The sequence below is a fragment of the Sinocyclocheilus rhinocerous genome, unplaced genomic scaffold (assembly GCF_001515625.1).
Source record: "Sinocyclocheilus rhinocerous isolate Xijiao unplaced genomic scaffold, SAMN03320098_v1.1 scaffold749, whole genome shotgun sequence".
Lineage (NCBI taxonomy): Eukaryota > Metazoa > Chordata > Actinopteri > Cypriniformes > Cyprinidae > Sinocyclocheilus > Sinocyclocheilus rhinocerous.
The window spans coordinates 1,421,162-1,443,178 of record NW_015653466.1 but is presented as its reverse complement, the minus strand read 5'-3'; the positions used below and the strand labels follow the sequence as shown (position 1 = coordinate 1,443,178).

At 37.3% G+C, this 22,017-nt stretch overlaps 2 protein-coding genes across 3 annotated transcripts in view; both read right to left on the bottom strand.

Annotated features, from left to right (window-relative positions):
• The window catches only part of LOC107716012 (absent in melanoma 1 protein-like), a 53,686-nt gene extending 51,041 nt beyond the window's left edge, over positions 1-2,645 (bottom strand). For both annotated transcript variants that reach the window (XM_016522317.1, XM_016522319.1), the window contains exon 1: positions 2,249-2,645. In XM_016522317.1, the coding sequence (XP_016377803.1) occupies positions 2,249-2,550 (302 nt within the window). In that variant the 5' untranslated portion in view covers positions 2,551-2,645. The remainder of the gene's footprint in view (positions 1-2,248) is intronic.
• Positions 2,646-4,583: 1,938 nt separating this feature from the next.
• The window catches only part of LOC107716011 (chloride intracellular channel protein 4-like), a 37,577-nt gene continuing 20,143 nt past the window's right edge, over positions 4,584-22,017 (bottom strand). The window contains exons 2-6 of the mRNA XM_016522316.1: positions 10,106-10,215; positions 8,378-8,503; positions 8,173-8,279; positions 6,535-6,716; positions 4,584-6,364 (exon numbers count right to left, since the gene is read on the bottom strand). Coding sequence (XP_016377802.1) covers positions 6,200-6,364; positions 6,535-6,716; positions 8,173-8,279; positions 8,378-8,503; positions 10,106-10,215 — 690 coding nt within the window. The 3' untranslated portion in view covers positions 4,584-6,199. The remainder of the gene's footprint in view (positions 6,365-6,534; positions 6,717-8,172; positions 8,280-8,377; positions 8,504-10,105; positions 10,216-22,017) is intronic.

The window sequence follows — 22,017 nt, the reverse complement described above, 5'->3', positions numbered from 1 at the left end:
ATAAATTAAGTTTAACAGTCTCGAGCAAAGCCAGAAACATCTCCAAAATACTAATTAAAATGTTAAATATACAGAAAATGTTAACTATAGACAATAATGGTTATTTTAGGTCTTATCCCAACATAAGCTCAGATCAATCAGTTCAGAAAAAGAAATATAAAATCTGTCCTAATCGAAAGAAAACATGTTGATAAAAATATTTAATCCAATATTTGGCACTAATATAGCATAATAAAAGATTTATAAGCAATTTTTTGTAAACCAGTCATTTTTGACTGGGAAGTGTAACAAAGTGTAACAAAAATGTATTTCTTTTTATTGTTATACCCTGTGTGAGCAAAGTCAGTAAGTTTTAGTCCAAAGCGATAACATTAACTAGCATTTCCGGAAAAAGAAAATCCTCCCCGGATCACAACATGAGGGTTAAATGTTTTAAAATCGTTTTTCATGGTTAAGCGAACATTAAAAGAACATTTGATTTTATAATTTTGCAAACATTTTAGGAGCGTTACTTTTCAATGTTCTCTGAACATTCTGAAACATGTAGCAAAAATTTAAAAATGTCCAATGAACGTCCAACTAAAACATTTCCGGGAAAACATTTCATGAACGATGTATAAATAATGTTTTTGTGCTAATGTTTTAAGAACATTATTAAAGAGAAGATAACAAACATTCTATTAATGTTACTGAAAGAACATTTGATCATAACTTTGAAAGAACCTTGCCAGAACGTTAGTCAAAGTTCTGAGAACGTCCCCTGTTCGCTGGGATGTTGTTATGCTTCTCTGTGAACATGTAATCTGGAAAGAACAGATCACAAAATTATAGGACAGATTTCTTTATTTTACTTAAGACCACAGCACATGTGAGTCAGTAAATCCAAAAAGTATCCAGCTTGTGCAGGAAGAAACCTGCTATCAAAATACAAGGATGTCACATGCCCATTAAGACAAAGGTGAGGGCCTAAACTAGTCAAGCAAAATCCACTTGAATAGACAGAAGCATGTTTGTCTATTTAACGACATGTTCTCTACATCAAATCAAACAAAGTTTAAATGTGATTACGCAAGATTAAAATAAATCAAGAGTGGGACTATAATGAACACTGCTGATACTTGTCAGATTCTGCTTTTGTGTTCAAGCCCTTGATTGTTCAACACAGGCGAAGCTTTGCTGGAATTGTGGGATTGTTTGGGGAGGAATAAAGAGTGATTTGGTCTTTGGCAAGTAGTGATATAACAAGTCTTAAAACAAAAACCCAGAGTCACACAGGCTGATCAGCTCAAAACAGATGCAGCAGTGTTGTGAGAGCTCAAACCAATGACATAGCTTTCCATTGTGATATGGAATACAATCCTGAAATATGTACAGGATGTCCCACCATTGTCTCCACTACAAAACTGTATACATACAACATGGCAGTCCGCCATATCGCCATTTTTAACAAATAAATCCATGTCTGATCATCTACACAAACACATTTAGTATAGTATCAGATAACAGTTCATGTTATTGATGTACATGACTGAATCTCACAAAAACATGCAGTCACATTTCACTACAAAATCAAACGGAATATAGGTATATATATATATATATATATATATACACATACATACACACACACACACACACACACACACACACACACACGTTAATGTTTTTAAATTCTCACGACTATTTCTTTTTATTTATTTTAACAATTATACACAATGTGAATAAGACATTTTGAATAATGGTCATGAGGGAGGAGGTGCTTAATTGTCATGATTCAAATAATGTTTCATTGATGATTAATGCTGCAGTAAGGCTTCATTATCTTTTTTGCAAAACGTAACATTTCGTTTTAATGTAGGTTGAAATATGACAGCTCTTGACAGGTTTTGAGATTCACACAAATTAAGGTATGAATACATCAGTCAAAGTTCAAGTTGCAATGTACATGAGCAAAAGATAAGCTGACCTTGTTTATGACTTACTGAAGAAAGTTACCCTACCCTGAAGCGTTACCAAATCATTGATAACATAAAAATTTAACTCCCTGCTGAAGCCTTAGCTGGTTTAAGATGGTCCCCCATCTGACCAAGTGAAAAGTGCTCAAAACCCCCTATAAAACCTGCCAGAGTAACTAATATTAGTGAGTGTGGAAATAATGAGAGATGCCAGCATATGGTGCACATTCACAGATTCTCATGACAGATATTTAGGGGAAAGGGCTTTAGAAATGAGGTGACAGATCACTCACCTGTGGTCGAACAGTTCTCTGGTACTACTGAGAAACTCTTTATCTTTATTCCTTTTTTTGGACCTCCAGGTCGGGAAACGTTTCTTCTTCTTCACGCTGGGGCTGGTGGGCAGCGAGTCCGGGTATGAAGTGACATCTGTAGGGCTCGACGGTAAAGTCATAACCGAACCTCTGAAACTCGCTCGGTCGTCTTCTGGTGAAGTGCCCCACTGACCCTCAGTCCTGTCAGCATCCCTGGTTTCCTTATCGAAACTCTTTGACTTCCCAAACAGTTTCTTCAATTTGGACTTTGGTATGCTCATGATTTAGTATTTACGACATATACAAAGGTGAAGTATCCCTTTAGTCTTACTAAAGTGTCAAAACAGAAAGTTTGAAACGCGCACGCTTTGTTTGGCGCGCGGTGTTATTCACGCGCTCCTGAAGCGCACGGGAGAGCGTTGGGCGGAGCGCACAGCTTTGAACTTCACTTGTACTTTTCCCTTGTCTTTATGTTAGAACAAAAGCTCGTCTGAGCTGTAAAATCTCACAAGAGGAAATTAAAATAATAATAATATACTGAAACTGGAATATATAGACATCTAGTTTGTTCTTAATTTTCTATTGTCAATTTACACAGTGCTCGTTTAATTAAAACAAATCTCCAGTGCGCGAATTTGCAGAGGCGCAACTACTGTAATTTCCTTTGAATGGAAAAGGGTTATAGCGCCCCCTGGTGGCCAAGCGTCTTAATAATTTCAATGAAATATGAAACTCACAACTAGTAAAAATTAAAATGGTCATAATACAATCACAGTGAAGTTAATTTTAAAGAGATGTTCTAGATGTTTATCTTCAAAAAACGTTCCTGTAACCTTTTACAGTACGGTTTCATTTGTTAACAGTAGTTAACAAACTAACAATGAATGATAGTTCTATTTAATTTCTTAATCTTAATGTTCATTTCAACATTGACTGATACATTTTTACAAATCAAAATGTATTAGCATTAGTTAATACACTGTGAACTAGCTCGAACAATTGTATTTTTAATAACTAACTTGAATAAATACAAAAGAATAAATAGTATATAAAAAATATAATGCTCATTGTTAGTTCATGCATTTATGTATTAACCAATGTTCACAAATGAATTTGTTGTAAAGTGTTACCAATGTTCTAAACAAAACCTGTTTTCTTAGGAATATGTTTAAATAGGAAAACATTTGACAGGTTTTTCCCTATCTTCAATTTCACTTTCCATTCTCTTTTGTAATATCTTTTTAACTTACAAAAGTCAGTTTCTAAATTACATTATTCAAGAAGTGACCATTTTTTTATGGAAAAACAAAAACACAGAATTAGCAGTGAATTTGGTGAATTCGGTGATGTGGTATTAATTGATTTGTCTCACTTTAAAACACTAAACCGGTTTTATAAAATGACAGAAACCAGCATATTATCACAATGATAGTTAAAAGCTGACCTCCGTAACTCTCAATCCCTCATTAAGCAATGGCTAAATACATACTGCGTGCGTGGTTATTCTTAACATTCAAGAGAAGGACTGACTCAGACGTAACAGGAAGAAACAAAGAAGTGGGAGTCTTGCCCTTCAAAGACAGAAATCTCTGACTGTCATATGTATGAAAGTGACAATCCACTAATTAGTATGGAATGGATATTTTATACTAAAATAATTCATACTCCAAATTTGTCATAGCTGCCAGCAGTTTATTTAATCAGAGTGCGATGGCATATGGCAAACATGCAGTGTTTTTATAGTTAAAGGGGTCATATGATGCGATTTCAAGTTTTCCTTTCTCTTTGGAGTGTTACAAGCTGTTCGTGAATAGATAAAATCCCTAAAGTTGCAAAGACTAAAGTCTCAAATCCAAAGAGATATTCTTTATCAAAGTTAAGACTCTGCCACGCCCCCCTAAAACGGCTCGTTCTAAGGAGGGGGCTTTGTAGAAAACGAAGCGTTTGAGAGAGGCGGGGCATAGAGGACCTACAATAATGTACAGTATTTGAAAAATAATGTGTTTTTTAACATTAAAGCACGTCAGCATATTCTGTTACACCAAATACACCAAATAATGATCTTTAAAAAAGCATCATATGACCCCTTTAATGTCAAACCTGTTCCTTGCACGCACATACACAGGTCCAATCAGAAATCTACAAAGAGCAACACTTTAACATTCAGTTTCTCAAAAAGAGATAAGGTGAATAGTATGGAGGGAGCATCTCTCAAAAAAACAACAAAACACATGGCACATTGCTGATTCCTTTAAATGCACAAAGCTGAAAAACAGATTTTAAAAAAAGTGGCCCTGGTTAAACTTTCTAATAGTGTGCCAACGATCTCCTGGTCTGAACTGAATCACGGATTAAAAAAAACAAAACTCAACCATCCACTCCATTAATGGATCGGCATAAACAGAGGAGAGGAAAAAGAAAACAAGTCCCTCTGCAACACAATCTTCCTGTTTTTTTGTTCCCACAGGGCAGCAACTCACTCATTTCCAACAGCAGAGAGATGTGCCTCAATTCACTCACTTTGTCTCTTTTTAATGTCCTTTAATTTCTTTGTACTTCTATGTTCTATTTGAGTTTTAATTCAATGCTTAACGTTTTCTTTTTTGCTACCTTGAGAAAATGTATAAGGCCAGAGGAGTCATTACAAGTCAGTGTCATTCTTCTACATTCAGTTTATGAATGTATACAACTTGCACATTCATTTCTGAAAACCAAAAACAATATTTATAATTCTCCATCACAAAAAGAATTGGAAAAAAACATATGGCAACATATAACTTTCATTAATATCTTTTTCCAAATCAGAAACTACAAGCTTGCATTCAACGCTGTATCAACATAAAATGCAGTATTTTACTCAGAGCCTTTAATCAAACATGGTAGACTATCTTGGTAAGGCTATGAAGCCATTTTTCTGTCTATACAGGCATCCTTCTTTCGATAGCACATCTTAAAAACAATTCAGCTTCTTTAAATGAGATGCTCTTTATCTATTTAAACCATTTATTTTAAAAAAAAAGAAAGAAAGAGAAAATCCAATTTTGCTACTATTCAAATTGTTAAGGACACTTCATGTGATGTGCAGGTGATGCAGTTCTACCTCTAGAGCTACACAAGATTCCCTTCATGCGTTTCATGCCGTGGAATGCAGTTATGATGGTGCAGCACTCTTTATGTTAAATAATGAATCTAGAGTGAATAAGGCAGATCTATAGAATATCTTCATGTATCTATAGTTTCTTTTAAAGAGGTCTTTCCTTCATCAAAAGGCCACAGGTGCTGCAAATTTACATGGTATGTAAGGTGCCTTTTTTGCAAACAACTGATGACTAATGTGTATGATATGAACTTCATATTTAAGTGTCAGCCTTCTGATATCAACGCAAGTCAATATACACTTCATTTCAAACTTCGATAAAGGGTCTTTTGAGACTTCGTGTGTTCAGAGTGCTCCACTGCTCTCTAAAACTCTGAAAATAAACACTGGAGCTTTCAACACTGTTCAAATGCGTTTAGATAGAAACAAAACCAAAAAATGTTTCATAACTGTTGGCTTTGCAAGCTTAGAAAAAGCATCTTTTTCATATTTTAAATTCATAATAAAACAAAAGGCTGGTGAACCCACTCTTATTGCTACATAGTGTGGGTGAGAGGAATAGATATGCGTGAGTCACATGCTCACACACTATTAGCCATCGATACACTGACAGTATCCGGCACTTCCTGCTTTAACACTTAAACTAAGACAAAATGAAAACAAAAAAAAGTGACAACAGCCTCTCGGCCACACTGAAAATGATTGATATGTCCTAAAGAGCTGTAACGGGGGAAGGAGAAATCATGCATTGAGTCCATAGCTTGTTTTTTTCTTTCTCATGTGATAATAAACAGTCCCAGCGCAGGGAGCGGAGTGGAGAAGATTTTGAGCCATTATTTGACAAGCCGCTTTGCTACGTCAGCGTAGGCGATCTCAATCTCCTTGTCGCTGGGACATGTGTTGGTGAACTCCTCACGCTTGTAGGCATTGTTCAGGTACCTCCAGATGCCCGTCAGGTCTTTAGGGATCTCAAAGCCTCTGTACTTCTTTGCCACCACCTGCAAGCCAAAAGGGGGGAAAAAAATTCATTGGAAAATCTTCCTGCTCAGTTCATCATGAAATACTGCACATCATAATCATATTAAAAGATAATTTGAAGTCCAAAATAATACTATAAAATTATCTCCAATCTGCAGCATACAGTAGGATGACCTGAATGGCTTGTTACCTTAACGATGTGGAGTTTGGGCAGCAGGTTGCAGTCAGTCAGTGTCATCTCTTCACCATCTAGGAACCTGCGTGTGGAGGCCTTTACTTCCTCCATGCTGTTGTGGTCGATCTCATCCGGCAGAGGAGAGCACAGGTACTCATCCAACTTCTGCAAGGTCTTCAGCAGTCCCCTCTCCAAACCTATATGTCAAAACCCATTAAAGAGTTAGGTAGAAAAAAACTTGCATTGTGTTAATGCCAAAGATGCTGTTTTCACACTTGTTTTGTTTGTGGTTCACAATTTTATTTTTATTATTATTATTTATGTGAACACTCCAAAAGAAATCTTAAAGCACAAATAATCCAGATTAACTTTTTTTGGATAGAAAAATAGAAATATTTCCATTAATAAAATAATAATAATAATCAAAGTTGTTCTTCATGTAACTTTCCTTGCAGACAGTCAGCCACTTTAAAGCTGCTTTTTTTTTTTTTTTAAGTCAGTGTGTTTTTACAAATCACAAACAATATACTACTTAATCGGAAAGACACAACAATAATTCACAATAAATTAACCAATTCACTTCATTTACTGACAGAGCATCGATTTAAAATTGTGAAAAATTTAAATCAAGTTTAATAAATAAAATTACAACCGTACTGTCAAGCTGCACGAAGAAGTTAAAAAATTACTAGAAGAATTTCTTCATCTTGAAGTGCTTTGTCAAAGTGGGCAAATTATAAAATAATATCTTTGTACAATATATTATTATACAATAATTATAAAATATATAATTATCAAATAATTTATAATGTACAAAATTCAAAGGAATAACTGATTACAGTTAAAAAGAATATAATCTGCCCTCTAGAGGGAGAAAGTGTCAAAATATAATTGCAGTGTTTGGTTGCACTTCTACTTAGCTGCCACATAAGGGCATAATCACACTCCGTTGAAAGCAGATCCTTACAATTCACCAATTTAGCTCTAAACTTTCAAAAAGAAAAAGGGAAAAGGAACACTCAGGTGTGCAAACTAAAATGCTAAGGCATGTTTTTCTCTCCGTGAGAGGTGGTATAGCCTAGCCATTTCTCCAGTACAGCGCTGTCTGCTAGCCTTGAGACAATGTTGACTCAGACTCTAGCTGGAATGAAGGGGCTGTTATCACCCACAGTCAACATTTTACTAGGGTGGAGACTCTTGAAGTTAGTTTATGTTCAGGGTCACTGCCAAACTCTTATTGAACTGAGGAGTCTTTGAGATTGTGCGGCATTGCATCAAGGCAAATTCCTAGCGTATTTATCATTTTGACAACAGTTCAACACCAACACCTTCTGATAAAAGTATAGGCGCTCCTATTTCGAAAATGTAGGTAACAGTGTTTACTCTGGAAGTTGATCTAACTATCAAATTGTAGCCCTGCCTAAAGCACTAAAGCATGTAAATGAGACACTGGATCCAAGCCCTGCGTTAAACTAGAGACAACACTATTTACATGCACAATGTGAGACATAACCATAACCAGGTCTATCAAATTAGAGCAATAGAAAGTGTTTGTACAGTTAAACTGAGCTTATCAAACATGTGATTATTCCACTGAACAATATACATTTGGCCTTTTGTATGGAGGTGAAAGAGTGAAATCTTTCTGGTTACCCTCGTTGGCATCAGGTTTGGAATTCTTGATGAAGGCAGAGAACTTGGCAAATATATCCATCCCTGCAGAGTTGGATTCTGGGTGTCTGGCACTAAGTTTAGAGTACCTGAGTGTACAAACACACACATACGTCAAATAAAACCTTTTGACGTGGTGTTGACAGACATGTGACACTTAAATACACAAACACACTCTTTCACTAACTTTGGAGGGCAGAGGACATCCTCTAGGAACTCTTCGATCTTGTTGACATCGGTCTTGACCTCTCCATTAAAGGTGATGAAGGGAGGGTGGGTTCCTGGGGCCAGATTCTGCAGATCAGCTGGTTTTCTATAATTATAAAATTTATATAAATAAATAAGAGTCTACTTCTCTAAATGATGAAATGATCGATTTTCAATGAGACCCTTCAGCTGATCTCAGCAAAAATTTGAAGTCTAATAACTGCAGAAATGTTTTATTACTGAGCTATAACAGGAGGTCAGCATGGCAGAGCCCAAAGCAATTTAATGAATTGTTTTTCTTTAGAATACAAGGTGATAAGATGCCCTCAGGGGCTGCACACTGTAGCACAACACAGGGGTTTTCCAGAGCACTCACAGCCCAACACACACACACACACACACACACGCGCACACACACACACATTTAGATTTTTTATAAAACCAGTAGGGTAAATACTAACCCTACCCCTAAAAGATTCTTCTACATTAATAATTTTTCCCAACTGAAGATGTTCCTGGATATCCACAAAGGGAGACTATGAAATCTGAAAACACTTGAGGGTTCAGGAACAGAGGGGGCATATTTCCCAGAGGCCTTGCAGTCAGGAACACTCTGATCTTTCCAACTACAACAACAGGAAATGACCTCACACCTCTGGCATGAGCACAAGGAGCACCCTATCCCTTTTGGTTGCAAAAAGGAAAGGGTAAGAGAAAGGAGAAAGTAACAGGCAGGAAAGCAAGCAAGCAAGAAAAAGCAAGAAAGCAAACAAGAAAGAAAGAAAGCAAGCAAACCAGAAAGAAAGCAAGAAAAAGAAAGAAAGCAAGAAAGCAAGCAAGAAAGAAAAAATGGATGACTCAGTAGTCACTCAAGTTTCACTTGATTTCATTTTAGGGTCATAAACTTTGAGCTCATCAATGTCTCTGGTACAGCCTCATAAAACACTGATAAGATCATATGTGGATACAGGTGTGGTGTCTCTTCAAATAATAAATTAATCTCTCTCTCACACACACACACACACATCATAGATTGATGTGAATTTGTAACACTCCAAAGAGAAAGGAAAAACTGAAATCGCATCATATGACCCCTTTAAATATTTGAGCATATACTGTGTCAGTCAGATTAAAAAAAAAAAACAAGATCAAAAGAAAGGAATCTTGCAATATTCTTTGACTGTAAAACTTGGTTAACAGTCTATTTAACCTCATTTAAAGAAGTATTTAGGATTCACACACGCAGCATAGTGGATACTATATAATAGCAGGTTAAAGTCATAGCTAATATTAGATGCCTTAACCTCATTTTCAGAAGTTCAAAATATTACCACAGATCATCAGTGGCTCACACCTGGGCACAAAATATATCACTGCTGCCTCACTGCCACACTAGTGTCTTAAATTCCTCAGTGAAATACTTAAACATGCTCACACACACCATCACAGACAACTGCGAATGCCTAAGACTGATAATGAAAATGAATATCTGAGATGACTGAAAATGAGATTCACTAATACACACACACACGCACTTATGCACACATTACTTTGCTATCTAAAAGGGGACACAAAATTTATTTATATTTTATATATGGTTTTTCCAAACAAAGACAATGTTGCATGTCCCCATGGAAGGTTTTATCAGATTTAAGTCACTTTTGGGGAATTTTCTGCCCACAAACTATAACCAAGAACATTCACACACCTCTTAAGGTCCACAGTGGTGACATTGAAGACCACACCCTTCAGCCACAGGATCATGAAGAGACGCTGAGAAAATGGACAGTTGCCGATACTCTCTCCATCACTGCCCGCCTGAAAGAGAAAGAAAAATATGTTCGTCTGACTTGAGGAATCAGTAAAACTGTCTTCATTGAAATATGTTGCTCCACATCAGCTGCTAGAATAGCAGCAAACATTTTGCAATCACAGGGTCATTATCGTACAACTCTGTACCATCACTGGGAGAGTCCGTATCAGATTATAGCCAGAGAAAACAACTAAACCACATCAAGAAAGATAACTGTTAAAGAATCAGCTCCACGTTACTGAGATTTATTTGACAGGGAAGACTAACGTGTCAAATTAAGCCCATTTCAAAACACAAAACCAACATTAAGAGCAGATGGCAAGCTGATCCCTGACTTAAAAACATGTCGGCCATTTCCAGTTTCCATAAATCTGTCATAACCCTCTGGGCAGTGAAAGCTACAAAAGTGTACACTAACACTGTGTTCTTTTAAATTGCCCCTATTATGCCATTTCCAATATTGCCTTTCATGCAGTGTTTAATGCAGCTGTATGTGAATGTAAACGATCTGCAAAGTTATAAAGCCGAAAGTGCATGATAAATAAAGTTATTGTCTCCCAAAATAAAGAATCGACACTGTACAGCCTAAACGAGTCGTTAGTAATTGGAATCCCACTTCCATGATGGCTACACGTCATGGGGTAACACATTTGCATAATTCCCGCCCATGTTCAACGTTGGCCGGCCGCAAACAACTTGACCCTGCCCACAAACACGTCGTTTTACTGACGACCGTTTGTCTAATCTCGGGGAGTTCAGCGCGGGTTTCACAAAACGCTTGCTCTTGAAAGATGGCTCAGTACCCAGTTTATTTGGACCAGCTAGCTCCACTGAATCACAACCTGTAATATGATAAATAATAGATGTTTATATTTTCTATCGAGCGTTCAAAATACGGAATTATGGCAATGGGCGTTTCCGACACGCACTGTACGTGGTACACCAATCACAACAGACTGGGCCATCTGACCAATCACAGCAATGTAGGCTCACGGAAAGGAAGGTTTTAGAGAGACTGAATCTTAGAACTGCTTTGAATGAATCGTTTGAGAATCGCTGGAAATTTACGTGATATTAAATGCATATTTTGAGAAAACGAAAGCGTTTTTTGCATGCAATCCTTTTGTAGGAGACTCCCAAAACAATATTATGAACCTTAAAAATTGCATAATAGGGGCAATTTAATGCTGAAGAAAAAAAGTACATAAAACCTGACTATATACACATCTATGTACAGAGCATACATTTATTCAGTTAGTGAAACTGTACAACAGTGGAGTACTGTGATAAAGAGAATGGAATTTGGCTAGTTGTGTGATTTTATGTGAGCCTGTCCTATCATGCATTTATTTATTTTTTAATTAGGGAATTGGCGGAGTGCCCCTTTAAAACATTCAAAGCATGTTTGTATTGTTAATGAATTCTTTAGCAATGTAAACACATTTATAATGCCAGTAAATCTTTCTGAAGCGCTAGGATAGCAAGTGTATGTGTGAAAATTTTTTGAAAGACATGAATTCCACAGTTGAGATATCACCATCCTCCTCCACCGCATCTCTCGGCTAAATACCAACCTCAGTGTGAACTCCAACACACAACAGACCATCTCTCCATTAGCCCTCCACTAATCTCCAGAAACAAGATGCTTATGACTCAGAGAATAGACATATTCCTGTGTGCTTCAGCAATTTAGATTCAGCTAATTAAGCAATGAGCTGACAGTGAGCCTGACCTGACCTGATAACTGAAACCGGTGTTCTGTACCAAAACCTATTGAGCTGCCCCATAGGGAGCATTTTAAGGAACTCTTGATACAAAAATAGACATAGACTCTCTTTATGCTACCTTCTAAAATAGCTTGTTTTGGCCAAACTACCATCACATACACTACCATTTAAAGGGGTCATATGATATTGCTAAAAAGAACATTATTTTGTGTATTTGGTGTAATGAAATGTGTTTATGCGGTTTAAGGTTCAAAAAACACATTATTGTTTCTCCTCTATGCCCCGCCTTTCTGAAACGCGTCGATTTTTTACAAAGTTCATCGGTCTGAAAAGCGAGGTGTGCTCTGATTGGCCAGCTATCCAGTGCATTGTGATTTGCCAAATACCTCAAGCGTCTGACGGAAATGTTACACCCCTTACCATATTGTGATGCTGTGTTCCGGAGCGACGAGACAAAAACATTAAAACTCAATATAAACGAGGCATTGTTGCATCCAGTGGGGACATAATTACGGATTATAATGAATTGTACTGTCTTTTTATGTGTTGCGTTGCATCGCGTCGCGTAAACATAAAACCATGTCTGCATTTGCCAAACAAAGTATTTTCGCTTTTGCAACGAAACACACAGCGTCTCCACGACATGGCAGCGGCGGTGGTGGCAGCAACAATAAATTTACGCCTTATTTCTTTGCGTGAACATTTGGGCGGTGTTATGCAAATCTTTCCACACAGTGATGTAGACATGTGGGGGCGTGTCTAAACAAGGCATTTTAGGAGGGCGTGGACCAGTCTTAACTTTTATAAAGAGTATCTATTGTTCTAGAAGGATGCCATCATGCCATACCTTTTACACATTTACTCGAATTGTTATGCTGATAATGATAATACAATTTGTAAGGAAAACTGCATTAAATAGCGAAGTATTTCAGGGGAAGCTTTTTCAAAGGAAAACACACCCACACACGCATGTCTCTTTGCTGAGCCGCGGCGGTCTCGGTGAATCAGCCAAAAGGGTCTGGCTGCAGACGCTTGCACTCTCAGACTTGCACTCTCAGACACTTGCACTTTCGCTAGCGACGTCACTTGCAGTCTTTATTTTTTTTATTTTGTTATATTTATTTATTCTTTTTTTTTAAATCTCTCAACATTTTACAACAGTAGCCAGGTGGTGAAGACAAGACAAAAGAAACTAAATTATGAAGTCACTTGCAATCGCCACTTGCACTCTCCGATACCTGCGACGTCACTTGCAATCGACACAAATCGTGCGTGTTGCCAATGGAGACAAGAAGCTGTGGTGGTGATTAAATACTTAAAACTAATTTTGTACCGTAACGTACAGGGTCCTGCAAGCCATCTGTAGGAGAAAAAGACAAGACCCGCAAATCCGTGGCCACAGAACAGCAGAATATGAACGCAATGCACAAAGTCTCTCGTTAAGCGTTTTCCTCCTGTAGAAAAACATAAACACTTAATATGGCTTAATGTATTAAGATGCTATTAAAATATCAAATTCAATATACAGTTTATTAATATAATGAATATGTATATAGTATTTTCCTCCCACACCGCAAAACGTGGCATAATGGACTAAGATGATAAAGACCAAACTCAATGCTCTTCATTATTAAAATATAGCCTACATAACTAATATACAGGCAAGCAGGTGAGCTCAGAATAAACGCAACACGCAAAGTTTTTTCCATATAGAATAAACGGTCTACAGCTCTTTTATATCATTGTCTTTGTCCATTAAGCTACATTACGTGTTGTATTTATAATGATTTTCTATGGGAGGAAAAATTTTAACGTGCAATTTAATGCATTGCGTTCTGGGCTCGTCTGCTTGCCTGTACGGAGTTGATCCTTTTAAAATCACTTAATGCATTTCATAATGCACGTTCATATTTGCTGTTCTGTATATACTTTGAGTCAACAACAAGACATATAGGCTACTGAATTGTCATCCGTTATTATGCCAAATTATGCCACCACCACAGCTTCTTGTCTCCATTGGCAACACGCACGATTTGTGTCGATTGCAAGTGACGTCGCAGGTATCGGAGAGTGCAAGTGGCGATTGCAAGTGACTTCATAATTTAGTTTCTTTTGTCTAGTCTTCACCACCTGGCTATTGTTGTAAAATGTTGAGAGATTAAAAAAAAAAGTAATCAATAAATAGAACAAAATAAAAAATAAAAAAGACTGCAAGTGACTTCGCTAGCGGAAGCGCAAGTGTCTGAGAGTGCAAGTCTGAGAGTGCAAGCGCAAGGCTGCAGCCAGACCCTTCTCGAATCAGCAGCATCCACAACTGAATGAACAAAAAGTGTTGAACTTGAAAATTGTTTATGCGCGAGTGCACTTGCTAAATGAAGGCGGATTATACAAAATGGATAAAAAAAAAATTTAAATAATAAAAAAAAAAACGTTCGACGAGGCAGCGCAGATCGCGCGTCTCATAAGTGAGTGGGAATTTACCAAACGTGGCACTTGTGTGAGTTAACACTGTATGCAATACCTGCAACCTCACACCAAATTTCAGGCCGTGTAGATAGGCAAACATATATACAAATCATTTAGTAAGCAGAAATCCGAAATTTACCTTAACATATCAAGTTAGAGGAAGATGCGACTGAATTGATGCTTGAAGAATAAAATAAGCATGTAACGACCACAAACGGAGGAAAATAGCGGAGTAAAAGTACCGATACATCACTTAAAATGTACTCAAGTAAAAGTACACAATTTTTAAACTACTCAAAAAAGTACAATTACTGATAAAAACTACTTAATTACTGTAACGTGAGTATTTGTAATTCGTTACTTCACACCCCTGGGTTTGAGACTTTAGTCTTTGCAACTTTAGGGATCTTATCTATTCACGAACAGCTTGTAACACTCCAAAGAGAAAGGAAAACTTGAAATCGCATCATATGACCCCTTTAAAAGTTTTGGGATTAGTAAGATGCTCACCAAGGCTACTTTTTCATCAAAAATTCAGTAATGTCATAAAATATTATCACAATTCCTTTTTTTCAGACATCGATGAATAAACATTTTTACAAGAACAGCATTTATTTGAGAATAAAACAAAACAAAACATATAGGCTATATTCATACTTAAGAGAATTGCATTATTCTTCTCTATGATGCCTATATTAAAATCATCTGAGTCAAGCTTCCTGTGCATTTCATGTAAAGCGTTACAAAATCTCGAATGAAAACTCCTGAAGCAGCTTCCTATTTAGGCAGTAGGCACAGAGGCAGGTTTTGGAACAGAGCTAGGGAGAAAATATCATTACTAAGACAACGATTAGATGAAATCACTACCATTTATTGGATGAAACCCATTCTGTACCATTTAAGGAAGGCATTACACAATCATAAATGGCCTGTTCTGGATTCTAGCACATTCTCAGAGTTCAATAAACCTAACAGAGCAGCACTGATATCGGAATCAGCTTTTTCCCTCAGCGGTGTATTGTTGTTAGCTCTCGTATTATCTGGTTTCGCACACTGAAAATCCAGCAGCCCAATAAAGAACAGAAGACTTTGTTCTAGAGAGTTCACTCTCTCTTGCTCTTTCATTCCTTCTCCATCTCTCTCCCGTCCAGGCACCCTGCTGGTATCTCTTGTTCATACACTTTCCTCTCTCTCTTTCGTGAACAAAAGCTTTGGTCATTGTAGCAGGTCTTTCTGCAGTTGACTCAGGGTTCATTTTCAGTGGCTTCTCTTGTTAAAATGTGCTGGTGCCCCTTTACATACATTCATTCACTCACATACTCAAAATAAAACCCCTGTCATTCTGGGAAAGAAAATGGGCATTATTCAAGGAGGGGAGTAAGAGTCAGAGATTTAATGACTCAAGATGATTCAGTGACATCTGGATTTTACCCAATGAAAGATGCTCACTGTAAGAGGGAATGGGAAGAGTCTGTCTCAATGGGTCAGGACAACAGTTTCCATAGAGACACACAGATGTAGTGTCTGTCCTGTGGAGTTCAGCCTATTAGGGCTGACAATAGACCACACAAAACAACCTGTTACACAAACTCACAGCCAAAGATGAGGGTTATGATGAAGAAAAAACAAAAAAACTAAATCAAAGCTACTTCGCTTTGTGCTACTGTGTGTCTAAAAACTTAAACAGAAATAAAGAAATGAAGTTCTGATTGAAATTAAATCCTTATTTCTCTGCATAATGCATATGGTCTACAACCTAAACAAATATAAATTGTGAACGCCTTCAATACCATTTGACAAGCAATACCTCATCAAGTTGGTTGAGCTGTACTCTAGACAAAGGCTATTTTACAAAAACCTGAAATTATACAGAAGGCAAAATTTAAAAAAAGCAAAAAATAGGATTATTATATACTGTTGCTTATGCTCATCAAGGTTTCTTTCATTAAAAAAACAAAGTAAAAACAGTGATACTGTTGAATTTTATTATCATTTAAAATAACGGTTTTCTATTTTGATACATTTTAAAATAATCATTCCTGTGATTGCAAAGCTGGATTTTCAGCAACTATCTCCTATCAACTATCAACTATCATTTGAATATGCAGATTTGGTGCTAAAGAAACATTTCTTATTATTATCAATATTGAAACAGAACAAAAAGCTGTGCTCCTAAATAAGTATTTTGTAACATCATAAACATCTTTAAATTGATCGAAAATGACAATTTATTCAATACTTACTGAATAAATTAATGTATAAAATAAAATGATTAATATATTTATTCCCTATTCTCTAGATATTACAGGTAAAATATCAATGCATTCCTGAGTGACTGATCACTGGAGTACTGACGCTATTTAATGATGCTGGATAATGACAGAGGAAACCCAGAAAATCAAGTAATGGGAAAACTGGTGACTTATCAATAATCATTCATCATGCTTGAGTGATTTATTTTCTGCAAACACCTGAATCGTAGGCCGTTTGTTTTAAGACAAAACCATTCAAATTTTAAGCAAGTGAAATAAATTGATAAAGCAGAAATGGTTTATCACAGACGCTACAAACAGAGGTTAGTATTGGTACAATCAGTTTTATTGCTGCAGTACTAGTAATAGCCTGCAGGAATTCCCCAGGGTGTTTACTCATCTGCTCCATTTATCACAACAGACAGCAAACAGCCTCTCTTCACACAAAGAGGTTTAATAATTAGACCAATTGTTTGTTTTAATGAGGGATACGGAGAGAAAAACCCCAAAAGATTTTTATTTAAAAGAATCTGGATTTAATTATTCACTAGTTATAAACCAACTCCAGGTACTTTTGAATCAAATTTGATAAAATACTGACTACAACTTTATATAGCCTATAGCAAAGCCATAAGACATGACAAAAAACATAAGAACAAAATAGTGGCAGCAGCAGGTGGGCTTTCACAAATTAGAGAGGATTCTCTCCTGTTTACATGATAAGCCCCCTTCTGTCTTCATTTCTCCCCTTTTTGTTTTTCTACTCCTCTTCTCTCTCACCTCCCCCTCTGTAAGGCCTCTGAGGATGGTGGGGAGGGGAGCAGAACATATTCCAGAAATGTCTGGCATGGGGTGTTGAGTGAGGGTTTGTTTAGGTTTTGCGACGTCGACTGAGGGCAAGCATTTCCTCAGACAGCTGCTCACACGTCCAGTCTTACATAAAACACATTCAATCTGACTAAAATAACAGACCACTCACACCTAAAGACACTGGAAACGTCTGTGCTGCATGTTTTTATCAGCCAATTTTGTACAGAACTGATGTTGTCTCCTTAAAATCAGAAATGACCTTCGAAAGATGCCCACGGTCAAAAAAGGAGAGCAGCAATGTGTTTGGGAGTCTGTTTTCCATAGATGTTGCCCTCTATACAAAACTCTCTATTCAGAGAGATCTCGCTCTCTCAGATCCATATGGATGACTCTCCAAACACAAACAGAGCCCTTTTGTTTAACACCTCTCAAAAACACATTGAGTGCATCCAAAAGCAAAAAGGGGAAAAAAACAGATGGCAGTCTAAGGAAATGAAAGACAGGATGTGTACCTTATATGGCAATACTGAAACCTTGAAAAAACCTTGGAAAACCTATTCCAAAAGAATTACCAACTAGAGACAGATTTATACCCCAGCAGAAGATGCAGAAAGAGTTTAAATGTTTGGATCACTTCCGAGAAGTTTTTAAACTGTCTAAATCTGTGAATCTGTTCTAAACACTGAATGTTTAGAATGATGATTCAGTCCCTGCATATACATTTCCCCCCCTGATTGAATAAAATTAAATACAATTGTTAAAAACAATTTAAAAATGTACATTTCTAAATAAATTATTAATATATACAGAAACTATCATTCAAATTTAAAAAAAAAAAAAAAAACTGCATTTATTGACAGAAAAAACAGTAAAACAATAATATTGTTGAGATATTATTGCATTGTAAATTAACGGTTTTCTATTTTAATATTTTTAAAAAGCTGAATTTTCAGCAGCCATTACTCCAGTCTTCAGTGTCACATGATCCTTCAGAAATCATTCTAATATGCTGATTTAATGCTGGAGAAACATTTATTGCGATCAATGTTGAAAACAGCTGTGCTGCTTAAAAGTTTTTTTGTATAAAATGATAGCATTTATTCAAAATAGATGTAGCTGTCACATAATAAATTGAATGTATCCTTTTTTTTCCATAGAAAAATCATGTTTTTTTTTTAGTTTTGAATGATAGTGTGTAATATATAAAAATATAGTCAATTAAACTTTTTAAATCCTTATTTGTAAAACATTTTCAGAACAAACACATTTAATCAGGTTTTATCTAGAGTATTATCAAAAGGTTACCAGATAAAAACTTCATGTTCATCATGTTGACGGCTCAGTTGAACTATGTCACACTCTCTCTATCTCAAGCTCAGGTGGATGCAAAGTGTTTTTAATAAACTATGTGACACTGTCAGGGACAGATGAAGGATTTGAACTCCCTAAAGAAGCAGCACATACAGCTGTCCAGTGGAGACAGTGAGTCATGTTGCAGTAGCTGCTGAGCATGTCACCGTCTCCATCTGATCTGTGGTCTCTGTGAGTGATCTCATCTCTTCCAGCAAAGCTCTGAAGACGTCACAGAGGGCAACTTAATCTGAATGCATGAAGGTGGAGTCTCTCACACACACAGCCTCATGGCACAGCAGTACCCACTCCAGCTCTCTCTTTCAGCCCTCCCTTGTTAGGCCACACTGTGAGATTCCCACAGGACAGAGTGTGTGTGTGTGTGTGTGTGTGTGTGTGTGTGTGTCTGGAGGTGGGGCCGAGGGAAGTGCCTAGTAGACTAAATTTAGAACTCCAAACAGCCAAACTCCTCACAATCACCTGGGACTGAACAGAGTGTCGTCTTCTCAGCGATCATTTTCAGGACAGAGTGTGTGTGTGTGTGTGTGTGTGTGTGTGTGTGTGTGTGTGTGTGTGTGTGTCTGGAGGTGGGGCCGAGGGAAGTGCCTAGTAGACTAAATTTAGAACTCCAAACAGCCAAACTCTTCACAATCACAATGTGCTCATTCTCCAGCCCCTGTGCACGATCTGACCACCATGTTACCTTATAAGGAAGGAGGGATATAGAGGGAATGAGAAAGAGAAAGAATAAGACATACAGAGAGAAAGGAGGATATCCCATTTGAAAGAAACAGACTGAAACATTAATTTTTCAAATGACGTTCACGTCAGACAACCTATGATTTCATGTATTTCTATGGATGTATTGGGACCCCTTTAAGATGCAAGGTGGGAATACCTACAGAAGGTCAAGCTCTCTGGTGAACTTTCTATTCAAAGAATCCTAAAAAAATATCAATGTATTGTATTCACAAAAATATTAAGCAGCATTTTCAACATAGATGTTTCCTATGTACCAAATCAGCATATTAGAATGATTTCTGAATGACTTTGCAGAGCTAGTTTCGACCCATACACACACACTGAGGTAGAAGATTGGGTAGATCATGAATGTGAGATACTTGCCAATGCAAAACTCCCATTGTTTGCACCACAATGCTAGCATGTTATGGGAGTAGGGATGTCAACGATTAATCGATGATCGATTAATTGTCGATAAGAGATATAATCGATTAAAGCTATCGATGGTCGATTAAGCAATTTAATTTTGGGGTGCGTGCGGCTCATACGCAAAACATGTGCAAGCGACTGTGAGTGCGTTGACGGAGCTGGATCTTTTGCAAAAATAATTCACTAATTTACAAATTACGCTTTTAATGTGATCCAAACTCTAAAAATACATTAAAATAAAAACAATGCAAAGTCCTTCAACATATGGAAAGCAATGAAAAAGTTTAGTAACTAAGTCATGTTTAATTATAATCTCCCCAGATTGTTTCATAGCGGGCACTGCGCTTTGACAGAGCTGCGGGGACACGAGCAGGACATTCCTACTTGTTAAATCGTTTCTACGGCTTATTAGTTTGAGGCCACGGTCCATGTTTCATTAATTTGTTCCCTAATGATAACCCATGATTTAACTAAAATGAGGGAACAAATTAATAAGTTGTAGGAACGAGTTCTAAATTCATGGCCACTAAATCTTTCATTTCCCACCCGCATACTTACCACAGTAAGAGATGGATTAAAAGTGAATGACAAGAAAATAAACCTGCGAAATTAGAGGGTGAGACGGTAAGGATTTGGGAAAAGAAACAATAAATATTAAATTCGTGACCAACTGGCAAAACAGAACACAGCCGCGCATAACTTTAAAAGCTTGGGCTCGAACGGCATGAATCCAAAAGCATGGTCGTGCTGTAACATTTGCCTGCTAACCAATTATTTATCTTATAAACAAAGCTTTGTATGTCACTTGTGCCATTGTATTCACATAAACATGTTTCATGAGAGCAACAGTGTGTTTTGCCGTAGCACCGCCGGTGGAGCGGTTCACTGACCGCGCGGCACAGCCCCACGCACCGTAGTTATGTTTGGCATTTATATTTTAAATGGCGACAATGTTAGTTGCAAACATTGCGATTGTTTTTTTAAACACACCAATGAGCACTATGAAACAATGAAAACCATTTAAAAAGGCGCATTCAACGGTCTCCGTGACAGGATATGAAACAGCCAACAAAGTAAAATGATCACAAACGTAACTACAGCGCGCTCTCTTCATTTTATCAAATGATCGCAGTCACATCTATTCATTTTACAATCCTACTACCAGCCTTTTATTTAGACTAAAAACCCCTTTCATTCGGCTGTGGAAGCTGCGTTTTGAGTAGCATTTGAACATCCTGTCATGCCGGTGACTATATGCCACTGCAATAGACGCAATTTGCAGCATTAAGGTTAACAATTAATCGATTAATTGATCGTTAATTTAAACGACAATCGATCATGGGAATAATTGAAAATTGACATCCCTATATGTGACCCTGGACCACAAAACCAGTCTTAAAGGGGTCCTATTATGCTCTTTTACAAAGTCTTGATTTTGTTTTGGGGGTGTACTAGAACATGCTCTCATGCTTGGTGGTTCGAAAAACACATTATTTTTCACATAATTTACATTATTAAAATACCTTTCTCCCCAGGCTGGCACAAACGGCTCGATTAGTTCCAGCTTTGATGAAGGTCCGCCTTCCGAAAAACAAAATGTGTTATGATTGGTTAGCTGTCCCAGTGCGTTGTGATTGGCGAACAGCTTAGACGGTGTTTCAGTACTGCCACGCCCCTTGCTCCGTCTTTCAACAAAAACTTTTGGGCGAATCCGGCACTGTACTCCCTCGTGTTGTGGAAGCTGTCCTCAGTAAAATGCACAGCACACAATAGCAAATTGGGGTTATAATGCTCAGGAACAGAGTTAAAAAATAAATTGCAACCACTGTTTCCTGACATCATCCGCTTTCGGAAGCCCAAACAAAGACGTTTGAGCACGGAGGTGAGCGTTTCAGGTGGTCGCACACCGGACGAGAAGCGCACCGTCGCGTCGCGCCACGTTTTTAAAATTCGAATACATTATTTTCTATGAGTGTAGGCACACCGGCGGCGCCGGTCGGCGTCTGTCCGCGGCGCCCAGCTACGTCATGTT